At 54.8% G+C, this 13,173-nt stretch overlaps 1 protein-coding gene across 15 annotated transcripts in view; it reads left to right on the forward strand.

Moving 5' to 3' along the window:
• Nucleotides 1-413: 413 nt before the first annotated feature.
• BIN1 (bridging integrator 1) overlaps nucleotides 414-13,173 on the forward strand; it is a 56,092-nt gene continuing 43,332 nt past the window's right edge. For 2 of the 15 annotated variants that reach the window (XM_045203043.3, XM_024569631.4), the window contains exon 1: nucleotides 425-751. In XM_045203043.3, coding sequence (XP_045058978.1) covers nucleotides 668-751 — 84 coding nt within the window. In that variant the 5' untranslated portion in view covers nucleotides 425-667. Of the gene's footprint in view, nucleotides 752-13,173 lie in introns of all 15 variants that reach the window. The other 13 variants (XM_045203046.3, XM_045203045.3, XM_045203035.3 and 10 more) reach the window with 12 other exon arrangements.

The following is a 13,173-nucleotide window of genomic DNA, read 5'->3' on the forward strand; positions in this document are numbered from 1 at the left end:
TTGGCGTGGGACTACGCTCCTGGGACACAGACGTGAACATGTCCGGGAGGCATGAGAGAACCCAGGTAGAGACCGCTGAGTCTGCAGGCCCGGAGGAGGCCGAGAGTGGAGCGCGGGGCCACAGAAACCCGGGAAGGAGACGGGGCTCCTGGATTCCAGGGGCACGCACCAATACCGCACGTTATGTCTGCTTTTTGAAGGCACCCTGCTACGGCATCTGGCCTCCTTTCCTGGGCTGCGGGAGGTGACTAATGGAGAGAACCGGGCCCGCGGCGGCGCGGGACCCACGACTGTCATAGTAGTCCTCGTCCTGGGAGTCTCGCTCCGGGAAGCCCAGCGCACATGCGCGCCGCTCGCTCTGGTCAGGCTGAGTGGTTCCCGCGCGTGAGAGGCCCTTTAAAAGGCAGTGTCTAGTCGCGCCGGGTTGGCTGGGGCCGCTGACCGCCCCCGCAGGTTCGGCCCCTCCTCTCCTCTCCTGTCCCCACCTCCGTCCCATCTTCCCTCCCTCGGTCCCCGCCTTGCTCGCGTGCTGGCTCACGGGCGCAGGCTCCCCCTCCGCCAGTCGGCTCGGGTATTCAGCGCGCGGCTTGGAGCCGGACCCGACCCCCGGAGCCGGTGGCCCGAGCTGGGAGCTCGGTGCCCGACACCGGGCGAGGTCCTAGGCGCGATGGCAGAGATGGGCAGTAAGGGGGTGACGGCGGGGAAGATTGCCAGCAACGTGCAGAAGAAGCTCACCCGCGCGCAGGAGAAGGTGAGCGAGCAGAGACCCGGCAGCCGCACGGTTCCTGCCTCCATCCCTTCCGAGGGGCTGGTCCTCACCAGGGGTCGGGCGCTGTAACCTCCGGACGACCGCTGCTGAAGGCCTTCGTGGCTACACGGGCTGCGCTTCCCGGAGCTCTGGTCTCCTTCTCCGATCCGCGTCATCTCTTTTCCCCACCCCCCACGGCGTGCTGGAGAGAGCGCAGCTGTCTCCCTTTCCATCTACCCTCCGGGACTACTTTGTATTTTCCCCGCAGGTCTGCGGAGAAGCGGCGGCCCACGCTGATCTCCGGAGCTTGAGGTCCAGGCTAACTCCGCCCTGGAGGCCGAGGGCCGAGAGAATTGGGACGAAGTGGCGCCCCCGGCGGTTCAGGCCCCCACGGGTCCTGTAGGCGGACAGCGCAGGGGGAGGGCCCTCCGCCCTGGTTTTCTGAGTAGCAGTGCAGAGGGAATCCCGAGGGTGCCCCTCGGCCTAGGGGCCCGCGCGCTAGCTGCTGGTCTCTGTCGGCCCTCCTCCCACTCCCGCCTTGTGTCCCCGCTGGCCGCCGGAGGATTGGGTTTCCTTTTCTGAGGGTGCCCGCGGCCTGGAAGCTCTGGGGAATGCAAGGCTGCGCACCCCTTGGGGGCTTTGCATTTCCTGAGGCGGGGAAGGGGCTTTTGGGGCTCACAGCCGGGGTCGGGAGCCGACCGACCCGTAGGAGGGCGGCGGCCCTCAGGGTCGAGGAGGGCACCGCGGGAAACCTGAGCCCTAGAGTCGGGAACTACTGGCTACGGGCCGGGCCTGGAGCCCGGCCTTCTGCGGTGTTTAGGAAATGTAGGACTCGGGGCGGAGGTCCTGCAGGCTCGGCCTTCTGCTCCCAGCCACCTCTGGCTTATTGCATTGTATTGTGCCAGCTGCTGGCGCCACTTCCCCTGCCCACTCGGACTCTGAAATCTGAGATTGCAGAATATGTGCTCCCTGCCGGGGTGGCCCCTGTCCTCCCCACCTTGGGTTCTGCCCCGCGCCCGCGAGATGCGCGGACCAGTGGGAACCCGGGGACCGCCGGCCTTCCCTTGCAAGGCTTGTGGCTGTTTATAAACAATGACTTTTGCACAGCTGGGACCTGGGGGCTCCCTCAGGATGCAGCCACGTGATGGAGGAGGTGCACGGGCTAGAGCTTCCCCTTGCCTCCCTCACAGTCCAGCTGCTCATCCTGGTGGTCCTGGGCTGAGGAGGTGAATGGCAGTGGGTGGAGGTGAGGGCCCTCAGCCAAGCTGCAGATCTGGTCTGTCCCAGCTGCCCTCCCTGCCACCTTTCCGCCCCAGGTTTGGAGGCCGGATTAGGGCCCTATAGATTGTCAGTGGGTGCTGGGAAGGCTTCAGCCTCCTCGGTTAAGGAGGGCAGATGCTGCTGCCTTTCCGTCCCCACCCCTCCCAACTCCATTCCCTTTTTGTGACTGGATAATCCATCTCCTTGCCTGGAGGGGCTGCTCTGGGCCTAAACCTGCTTCCTGCTGCTAAGGGGCCAGGAAGATGAATGGGAAGCAGAGAACTGAAACCAAGTTCCCTGCCCCCACTCCACTGAAGTCCTATTCCTTCTTGGCCCCCCTTTGCTCTTGCTGTGTCCCCTTTGCCCTGGTTGCCTTGTCACTGCAGAGGCATCTTTCAGTAATTCAGGGGCAGTAGGCTTATATGAAGTGTTCCCTTCATATAAACTGTAATATCATCACTGGCCCCTCCGAGCTGCCACCCCTCTCTCTTTAACCCAGTTTGTGGCCACAGGCAGTTAGTTGGCTGACAGCTGGTCAGCTATGGATGCTGATCTTCCACGACTGCTGGCCCTACCTGAGCTGGGACTGGAGCAGCTTAATGCTACTGGTGGGCAATGGTTAGGATATTGTCCCTCATCAAAAGCCAGAGCAGCACAACAGGCTTCCTGGCTAAGTCTCAGAAAGTACCCTTTCTTCTGTCCTCTCCCTTGTTAGCCCAGCTGGGTACCCCTTTCCAGGAAGTCTGATGTGTCAACCCTCCAGGACCGTTCCCCTCTCCCTCCTGCAGCTCAGAGTCTGTCACAGCCTGAGTGCCATGACCTGGCTGCCTCCTAGCACCTTCTGATAGTGACAAAACCACACTGAACCCACATTGTCAAGTGGTCTCACAGGCACCCCTGTCCTTGACCCACCTGTCAAATCAGTGAGCAATGTGGTGATTCCAGTTGTCCAGTTGCTACAGGAGGACACTTTCTGAGCAGGACCAAACAGTAGCTCAGACTGTCAGGACTCGGAGGGTGACAGTGTGGTCAAGGAAAGCTTGCTCTGTGGTGCCTGTGGAGCCGGCTCTCCTGTCCCTCAGCTCCGAGTGTCTCTCCATAGGTCCTGGCTTGGCAACCCATCGACCAGCCTATATCTACCACTGCTCTGGGTGCTTCCTGAGGGACAGGGCATTCATTTGGTCCCTGCAGGTGCTGAGTGACTGTTGATGAACAAATAAGGGTGTTTGGAGGCTTGGCTTGGGAGCTCTTACACTGATCTGTGGGTGGGCTGGTTTGTGCTGTCTGCTCCTTTGCCTTCCCTTGTTTAGCAAATCGTGACTGGACATGTGTCCTGTGCCTGATCCTTGGCTGAACCCAGGAACAGTGGGGAGCAAGGTGTGCATGGCTCTGGTTGGCGTGGAGCTATGGTTGTAAGGTCCTGTGGCCTCTGGGCCTGGTGTGGGGAGAACATGAGAATATATGGGAAGGGTCACCAGGGTCTGCCAGCATGGCACCACTGCTGCTCACCTTCCAGCTCCCAGTTGCCCCCTGGGGTGCAGAATGCATGCCTGGAGCTCAGGCCCCTGGCACCATGAGGTCATCTTCCCATTGTGTTTGGCTTCTTGGACCCTCTATAAATGACACTGTCCATTTTTGGGCCTGGTAGGGTGGTTGGGCAGAGCTAATTTAGGGTGGAGCTGGGTCAAATGACAGAGGATTAGAGATTGTCTGGCTTGGCCCCTTGGGGGAGGAGATGGTTGGGGAGAAGGGACAGCTGGAGTGGGGGTGGAATCTGGCTTGCTCCCCACTAAGGTCCACTGCCCAGAAGTCCTCATAGACCGTGCACGAGGGAGGCTGGCCTTGAGCTGAGGGTCTGGGCTGATGGTGAAGGAGAAGGCCCTGTGGGGGCGAGTGGGTGAGCGTGTGTACTCTTTGTCTGGTGGGGAGGCCCCTCTGAGAGGGACAGGGCCTAGGGCTGTCAGTGGACAGAAAACCCTGGAATGTGGGAGCATATGCTTCCTGGAGGAAAGGTGCAATGGCAGTTATTTATAGAAGTGTGACACATGACCAGGGTGGCACCATGCTTATCTGGTGATCAAGGGCTTCTCCTGCAGCATCCATTTTGGTCCCTCAGTAGGAGTCAGGCCTTTACAATCTATGCTTATTCTCACACCAGCCTCAAGAGTAGCCTCCTTACACCAAAGAGCAGGCCCTGGGAGCAGCAAGCCCACCCAGGTCTCCTCCTCCCACCCCCCATCCCCCTTTCCCATGCCCTAGTCCAAAGGTTCTCCTCCTTACTTATATTCTCCATTTCTGTTTCCCCTTGGCATCCATCTCTCTGCCCTTGAGCATCTGAGGAATTTCCTGCTCTCCTGCTCCACTCACTCATCGGTGCCCCAGCCCTCCTTTTCCTTGCTTTCTCTCTCTTTATGTTCCTGGTCTGTGTCTCTCTCCTTTGAGTTTTACAAGCTTTTCTGCACCTCTTGAAACTCAGATCAGCTTCTCTCTGAGCTCGAGCTGTTGATATACATGGTTCCATTTTGCTGGAGGAAAGAAGGCATCGGAGCTGGGCATCATCTCTAGGTGGGGTGTTTACAGGGGCTTGGTGGACATCTGGCTAAGGAACGTGGATGTGGGAAATGGGCAGCCTGGCCTCCAGTCTTCCCTGAGGCCCATGGGCCCTGTATGGGTTGAGTCTGCTGGTTCATGGCAGGGCTTAAAGTGAGGCTAAGGCTGTTTTGCTCAGGGGCCTGCAAATAGGTGAGCACATTGGGCTGCGTGGGGTGTGGAGTAAGGTGTTTCTGGAGGGTCAGTACGGACCAAGGTATAGTGTGGGTGTGAGAATTGTAAAGCTGCCTGTACAACTGAAGGGAAGGGGTGTGGTGAATGGTGGGTGGGCAGTAGATTCGGGCCATTTTGATCAAGTTTTGAATCCAAGGGTATTTGTGTACCCTGCGGGTTCTCAGAGAAGCTGAGGCTTGAACGCTTGTGCATTCTAACCCCACCAGAGCCCCTTCTCACCTTCATCCTCTGGCATCTGGCCAGGCCATGCCCTGGACTCTGCCATCTCAGTCCAGCTCATGCTGTACAAGCTGTGTGAGTTGGACAATGTGAGGAGAATGCACTGCCCCTCCCTCCTCACATGGTTCTTTTTTCATGAGGTTCTGGAATTCCTGGGTCCTACTCTTGGTGGTAGGCCTCTGTCTTACCAAAGGTGAAGAGGGAGTGCATGTGTGGGCATGGCAGGTAGGCTGTCCTGGGCTCCCTGCTAGTCAGGACCTTGGGCAAGTTGCAGGACCGTCCTCAGCCCAGTTGCCTTATGTATAAGATGGGAATAATAATGGTTCCTCTTCACATGTTGTGGAGTAAAGCCTTGGACAAGTGCTCATTAAATACCAGCTCTGGGGCAGAACAGTGTGATTGAATGCAAGCTGCAGCCTGTTACAGGCCTCGATAGACAACTAATCCCTGCTGAGCCCTTGGCTGATCAGGGATTATGATGTTGCCCTAGTCCCAGGAGGTGTGTGTGTGTGTGTGTGATGTAGAGGGGTGGCTTGCAGTGGGGAGTGAATCAGACAGCTCGGGGTGATCTTGATTTGCCTGCATATAACTGTAGGTCTGGGTCAGTTTTCCCTCTCTGGGTTCTGCTTTGGCTCTTGGCAAAGGGATGAGGATGCTCAGTCATTCATTTATTCGTGAAACAAATGTTGAGCACCTCTAGGTGGTGGACACTGTTCTAGGGACAGGGGCACAGGCCAAACAAAACCAAGACTCACATTCAGGGAGCTGACATTCTAGCTGAAGAGACAATAAAGAACATGCATCTGTGGTGGCAGGTAATTATTATAAGGGCAGTGAAGCAGGGAGTGGTGGCCTTTAGCTTTTCCTCAGCAGAATGTGATGGATAGGCTCAGCTTTTCCTGAGCATCCCCAGTGCAGGTGCTGAGGACTCAGTATGTATGTGGATATGGGTTCTCACACAGGAGATTGGTAGGGAGAAGCTGAGTGGAAGCTTCTTGTCTCCAGGTTACAAGACATCTTTCACCTGGGGGTGAAAGGTTTCCTATGGGATGTCACCCTGGTATATTATGTTTCTCTATTGTGTTTGGTAAGTCTCCTTTTGGGATTAAAGGTGCAAAGAAAAGGACACTAGTGTTAAAACCAGCCATCAGAGGGCAGGTGTGGGCAGCCTTGGAGGGCAAGGACTCCCGCCCAGGATATAGGATGGGGAAGTGAGAGGGCTGCTAAAAGAGGAGAAAGGCAGCAAATATGGCCTAGTCTGAGCAGGCCACTTGTAAGACTTTCACATCAAGCATCACTGCAGTATGGGAAAAACCACTTGGGCTCTGGACCTGTAGGTTTGGATCCCTCACCATCAATTACGAGTAAAGTCACATTTACTTCACTGAGCCTCAGTCTCCTTATCTGAACTAGGTGATGTGTACCACAGATTAAATGTTGTGCAGATTAAATGGACAAGAGCAAAGGGCAGGGTCCTGGTTCCCTAAAGGAGCTGTTGTCTGTGGGAGGGGCACACCTCATGGGAACTGGCTGGAACCCAAGGTTCCTTGTGCCCTCCCCAAAGAGGTGTTGCCTCCCAAAGAGGCCACATGGTTCTCTGGACTGAGCAGGGAAGCTGGCTCCATGCCAAGGCTGGGGACTTGAAAAGAGAAGGGCAGGTTACTGCCCCAAGGGAACCCTTTGTTAAATATTAACTTAATAGTAATAGCCCTGGTTTATTATGTAGCTGAGTGCCAGGTGCTTGGTAAATATTCTCATCCTTACAGCAGCCTGGTGAGGTCATTAGGATTCCCGTTCAGTAGACGAAGAAACAGAGGCCCAGAACAGTGGTGTGATTTGGGCTGTCCTGGTCAGCTGTCTGGGTTGTCTGGGGGACTTGCAAATAAGATGAGTGAGGCCCTCCTGACCAGGAAGGCTATCTCTTAGTTGGGGGGTGGGGGGAGCACTGGACAGATTTTCATCCCTAAGACCTCTCCCTTTCCTATTAAATGAGATTTGGGACCCCAGTCTCCCCCTGGATCCCCACCCACTATTCATTATGAAAGAACACCCTTTATTATGACATATCTATTTTTGTTTAAGTGTTTCTTTGATGAATGATGGTAATACTAGCTGTTTCTTAATGTTCTTGGGGAGGAAATAGTCCTGCTGCTGATCACACCACATAGACGTACACACATATGGGGAAGACTTTACTTTTCCAGGTGTGGAGTCTGAAAGTCTGGAACCTACTGCTCTGGGAGCTTGCTGCCCACCCTCTGGACTGGCCATGTGGGTGGGGAGGCAGCTCTCCTGGGTCCAGGCTGCAGGAAGGCCCATGATATTCTGGGGCAAGGTCCCTAGAATAGCTGCTCCATGAAATTGGGTCCTGCCTCCTGTAGTTGCTCTGGTGTCCCCAGCTTGGCACACAGGTATTCAGTGTATACTTGTTGCACAGATGTATGGGTTCTTCAGGGAGGGGAGAACACAGGCTGATGGCTGACAGAGGCCCAGGAAGCTCATTGGGTTTCAGGGTTCAGGGGGAGGGAGCAGTGGCTGTAGGATTTCAGCCTTCAGAGAGCAGGGGAGGCAGCAGTGGGAGCTCAGGTCTTGGAGTCAGATGGAGGGGCACATCCCATCCCACTACAGGCCATTCGGAGGGACCTGGGCCTCACTGCACAGCACCTTCTCCTGCAGAAGAATGGCTCAGAGCTGTGGTGGTGCTTGCCTGAGCCAGGGGTTGTGATGTTTGGGCCAGAAACGGGGTTCCCGGAAATGGACTGGGGCCCTTCTGGGGAGTCCTGCCTGGCTTTAGGCCATATGCCTGGACCCTCTGCAGGGGTGCTCTTCCCACTTGAGAAATTTTTTAGGTGACACAGGTGCTGGAGGTCGCTGACCTGGGGGTCAGCTGGACCCGAGACCTCACTGTTTAGGGGCCAGTGAGCTGTTGCCCTCACACCCATCTCCACTCTTTGCCAGGCCTCTTCTCCCTGCTTCCAGGACTTCACCTGGGGTGGGATGGGGACCACAGCATGGGGAAGGGTGGGAGTGGAGCCTGATGGTGGGCAGTGGTCTGTGGGCACTGAGAACTTTCCGTGCTGCCCCTGGAAGTGGGCATTGGTGCCCCCTGTGCTGTACCCACGCCTGGGGCGAAGGGCCGGGTCCCACTGCTATTTCTGCCCCATGGAAGGCCAGCAAGCTGCAGATATCTCCACCTCTGCAGTTCAAAATCATGGAGCAGCGAGCAGCAAGCAGTGTATCTGGAGCTGAGGGAGTGAGGGGGTAGCTACAAGCTGCAGTTACCACAGGACTGGAGGAGGGACTCACCACTGGCCTGCTGGGCTGGGGTCCTAGGCCTTCTTGGTCCCTGCAGGCCACCATTCTGGATGGAGCTCCCGGGGCACCTTTGGGTGGACATTCTTGCTGGCTCCTTGTTCCAGGAGCTTCAACTTCATACACTGAATTATCTCCAGTGGCTGTGATGACCTTATTCACTGCCAATGTCATTCTCTGTCTTATGACCCATACACTGTGGGCCAAGATGCTGAGGCACTGAGGGCACTGAGAAGAGAACCTGCCCCTGCTCCCAAGGAGCTCCCAGCCCCTACAAAGTGCCCAGCACAGCACTGGGGGAACATTAGGGCAAGGGCACTAGGGCCCTGAAGAGCTTCCCATCCACCCTGGGCAGTCAAGGAAGGCTTCCCAGGGGATGTGGCCCCTGATCTGGGTTTCAAGGGCAAAGGAGGCAGGTTGTGGAGTGGGGAGTGATGTTTCTGGAAGCCTGTTCAGGGTGGCTGGAATGTGTGTGAGGGGGATGGGGTGGGATGAGCCTGAATCTGAAGACAGGTGAGGGAGATCAGGCCTTGGAGGACCAAGAGGGGCCAGCAGGCTCTGCCGCCAGATCCCCATTTTCCCAGCCTGTTCACCTTTCTTCCTCAGATGTGGCCTGAGCCATTTGTTCATCTCCCAGTGTGCTCACTGAGGACCCATTGTCTCACAGTCCTGGGCCTCGGAAGCCTCTGGCTTTCTAAGGAACAGGAGGAGGCAGAGTGAGGGGTGGGTGAACCTCAGACTAACCTCAGACTCAGGTTAGAATGCAGCCCTGTCCAGGAAGGCACAGGGGTCTGGGAAGGGCTGCTGTCCCAAGGTTTACCCCTTCAGGGCTGGGGTCACAGGGGCTGGTTGGTGCTTGTGCCCTAGCCTTACTGGAAAGGTAGGTGTGTATCCCATTACATGGATACCTGCTCCACTGTCTTTTTGGGGTCCTCAAGGTGACACTGAGGAGCAGGGGACACTGCTGGGCTTGGAGAACTTAAGAGCTGGGAGGGGCCATCAGTAGATCAGTTCGCCCTTCTCCACAGCACGCTGTATACTCTGCCCTTCGAGGTCAGGCTATTGACCAGACGGGGTCCCCTAGCTTCTGGGTCAGAACTGGGGAGACTCCTCAGAGCAGGAGGGTCCTCACAGGAGGAGGGGGCATGCCAGCTGGTAGGGATGTGTGGCTGTAAGCCCCGCTCTCTGGGTGGGGAGCGGACGGCTGTATGGAAATGTGTGGATGGAGGGTTAGGGGAAGCAGTGGACTGTTGAGAGGTCAGGGTTTCCACACATGCCTGTGGCCTGAGGTGCCTTAAGAGGCCATGGGGCCAGAAGAGGGATGGGGTGACAGGAGAGCCCTTGCTAGAGGCCACTTTCTCCAACGGTTGCTGCTACTTTCTTTGGAGCCTTTGCTCAGCTCAGCCTCTCCCCAGAACTATAGCCAATGTGTCTGAACCTTGGGGGAGCCTGGACCCGACATGGGCAGTAGGGACAGACCTGGTTCAGGGAGACCTAGGCTGGAAGAGACCCCTCCGAGGGGCCTTGCCTTCCCCCATCCCATCTGTTGTGGCTCCCTCCCCTCTTTCTCTGCTCCAAGATAGCATCAAGTGTCCCCTCACATGTCCTCCAGCCCTCTGATAGCTACCTCAGTGATGGGCACATGAGGTGCGAACCCTGGGCCTGTGAGCACTGCAGCTGGGCAAGGGTAGAGGAAGGACTGAAGGGTGAAAAGGGAAGAGACAGTTAGGAGGTTTGTCTGGGAGGAAGACAGACCCAAATACGGAGGAAAAGGAATATGGTCTCAGTGACCACTTGCCCTCTTTGGGACCCTGTGCAAGCCATGCCCTCCCTGGGCCCTCATTTCATGCTCTGTCAATGGGCATGGGAGTTCCTGCCCCAGGATTTATGGAGAGGGTCCAGGAGGAGGTGAATGTGTGGTCAGTGCCTGGTCCCTGGTGGGGGTCATCTTGGGGAAGCCCCCCAGAGCCCACATGTATGTACCATTCTGGCTTTTGTGTTTTGAGCCATTTGTTTTTGTGTATGACAGATCCTTGAAATTGAATTGCAATGCATTTCCTCCTTTTTTCCTGTATAGTCTGAAAAAGCTAAACTGGGAGGTAGTGGTATCACCTCCCTGAGGTGGGAAGTCAGAGTGCCCCCCCCCCCAAACAAAAGCCTGACTGAATGGGAGAGGGCAAATGGTTCCAGGTGGTGTTGTGGTTTGAGAGTCCAGATAAGGGCAGGGAGCTTGGGGCAGACGTGAGGGGTCTCCCATCATTCATTCATTCATTCATTCATTTATGGAGCCTGATGTGTAGCAGAAGGGCACACAGGCTTGACAGACTTGAGTTGATCCTTGACTGGACTCCTGAGTATATGTCCACCAGGGAACCGGGAAGTTGAGATCCCCATCCAGCCTGTGCGATGCAGTGACCTCTAGGACTCCTGTAGGTAATAATGGCAGAGCTGAATTCCTGCTGGGTCCAGCCAGGTCTAGATGGTTCAGGAAGGGAGGACAATCTTAACATTTCCATGACACTCTGTAATTTACTAAGAACCTTCACACCCACGGTTTTTCATTTGTCTCATGGTGTGAAGTAGCCGGACTGGAATGTGGTTCCCTTTGACAGACGAGAGCCCTGAGGCTCAGGGAATCCCTGGGATTTTCTCCCTGGAATTTCAGTCATCAGACTTGGCCCCAAGTTGGCCTTTCCCAGATGCTACCTCTGGCCATCCCTGAATGCAGGGAATCAGAGGGTGATAGTGACAATTAAAGTGCAAATATGAGTGCTTAGGAGTTTTCAATGAAAGTGTGGGGGCTGCTTTTGTGGGGCACACACATGTTGTCTGCATTGTATGTGTGGGTAGCTTGGAATCCTTGGTTATGCCAGGAGGCTGGCACACTAGAGGAGAAGATGAACCTGCAGAGCAGGCCCTTCAATGTGTTGGGGAACCCCCAAAGGATCCATGATGGGGCAGTAGGGGGGTCATATTTGGAAGGAGCTGGCCCAACTTTGCACTCCCTAGGGAGCCTCAAGATAGAGGAAGAACTGGGCACAGATACTACAGCTTCCACCTCCCACAAAGAAAGAGTTGAGGAGGATCCTGGGGCCAGGGAGACTATTTAAGACATGTTAATGGTCAGGAATACAAATTGAATCTTGTGATCTAAACCAAGAAAAAGGATCCACAATTAATTGGATGCATTTGCTGAACCTGGGCCAGGACCCAAATATTACTTTTCTGAAACTTAAACTAAGCCAGGAGTTTATATATTTGTGTCCTTCCCGCCCTCCTCCCTGAGGACTCAGTGGAGCAGCCTACTCTGGAAGCAGGCCTGGCTGAGCTAGAATGCCACCGTCTTCCCCAAGCCTGGCCCTCCTGGTTGGTGGACGGTGGGCCTGGGGGATGCCACAGCCAAGGGAGGCCCTAGATCCTTTTTGAGTGTCAACGTAAGAAACATTCAAACCTGTAAGAACTGTTACAAACTTATTTAAGCCAAACTGACAATTGCTGGGAAGCAAACCCTCAGTGGATTGAGAAAATACTCCAGAAAATGGTAGTTTTGCACCTTATTTTATGCATTACAATCAAAAGAGAAGATGTAAATGGGTTGCATGGAATCCACTGGTGATAGATTAGGGAGATGGGAGAAAGCAAAATGGAGAAGCTTCTGGGATTGGATAAAAAGTAACATGATAGACACATACTTCTTTTACATAGGTGGGTACAGGATAGGTAACAGTCACCAATTAATTCAATAACAATGAAGGGATTTATGGTTTTTCTCTCTGGTGTGATACCTATGTTCTGAGTGGTCTGGAAAAAGGAAATTTGACATTCTGAAGGCATGTTATAGTAGATGCAAAAAGGGAATAGACAGACTCACTAAAGGTAAAGATTGACTTGTGCCAGGGAAGATTCTATCCTGGAACATGACTACCCACCATAACCTGCCTCCAGTTAGAAAGTTTTAATTTCAGACCATCCTATGTTTTTTACTTTAGGTGTCTGAGATTGCAAGGCCATCACACAGGCCTCCTTCAGGTTTACCCTTTTTGTCTACATGAAAATTTTGAGCACCATCCTGGGTCCTGATCTTTGCCATACTGGCCTGGGCTCTGTGAAAGCTGCCTTGAGGGCAGGTGTGTGCAGGGCCTGGGGAGGGAAGCTGAGTCATCACTGTGGGGAAGCCGTGGTCAGCTAGTGGGACAGAACCTGATGCCTGTGTCCTAACTTTGTACCACTGTACTCGTGAGTCACCTTGCCTGCTATGCACTCCAGGAGACTAGGGGAAGCCACCTCCATCTGCTGCAGCCAGCACTGCCACTCCTGAGCAGATGGTGGAGGGAGAGGCCTGGGTAATCAAGTGTGCTCAGCATACCTGTAGCCCCACATGGTCCAGAGCTTGTTCCTTTTTCCCTCCACCTGGGACTGGGACCAGCTACTTAACCCCTCTCACTTTGGTTTGCTTCCTGTAAAGTGGGGTAACTGTCTCTCTCCCGGAGGTTGAGCCTTGAAGGGTGGAGGCTATGACCCTGGCACTGCACATAGTAGGTATTCAATGCCAAGTGAATTGGAGTGTGAGGCTCCTGTACATAAAGGATGAGAAAGGTTTTGCAAAGCATCTTACATAGTGTGGCAAGGTAGAAGACCCAGGCTCAAATCTCAGCTCTGTTCTTCTCAAGCCCTTGACTTTGAGCAAGTTACTTATTTCCTCTGAGCCTCACTTTTGCTATTTTTGAGGATTAAATGGGAGAACAGTGCCTCCATTTCACACTCAAGGACATGAATTTGAGGTAGCAGCTTGTGGTCTCAGTTCTGTAGGGTTAGGGTGGCTGAGATGCCTTAGGCAAGTATGGGATGTT

The sequence above is a fragment of the Desmodus rotundus genome, chromosome 2, assembly GCF_022682495.2.
Source record: "Desmodus rotundus isolate HL8 chromosome 2, HLdesRot8A.1, whole genome shotgun sequence".
Lineage (NCBI taxonomy): Eukaryota > Metazoa > Chordata > Mammalia > Chiroptera > Phyllostomidae > Desmodus > Desmodus rotundus.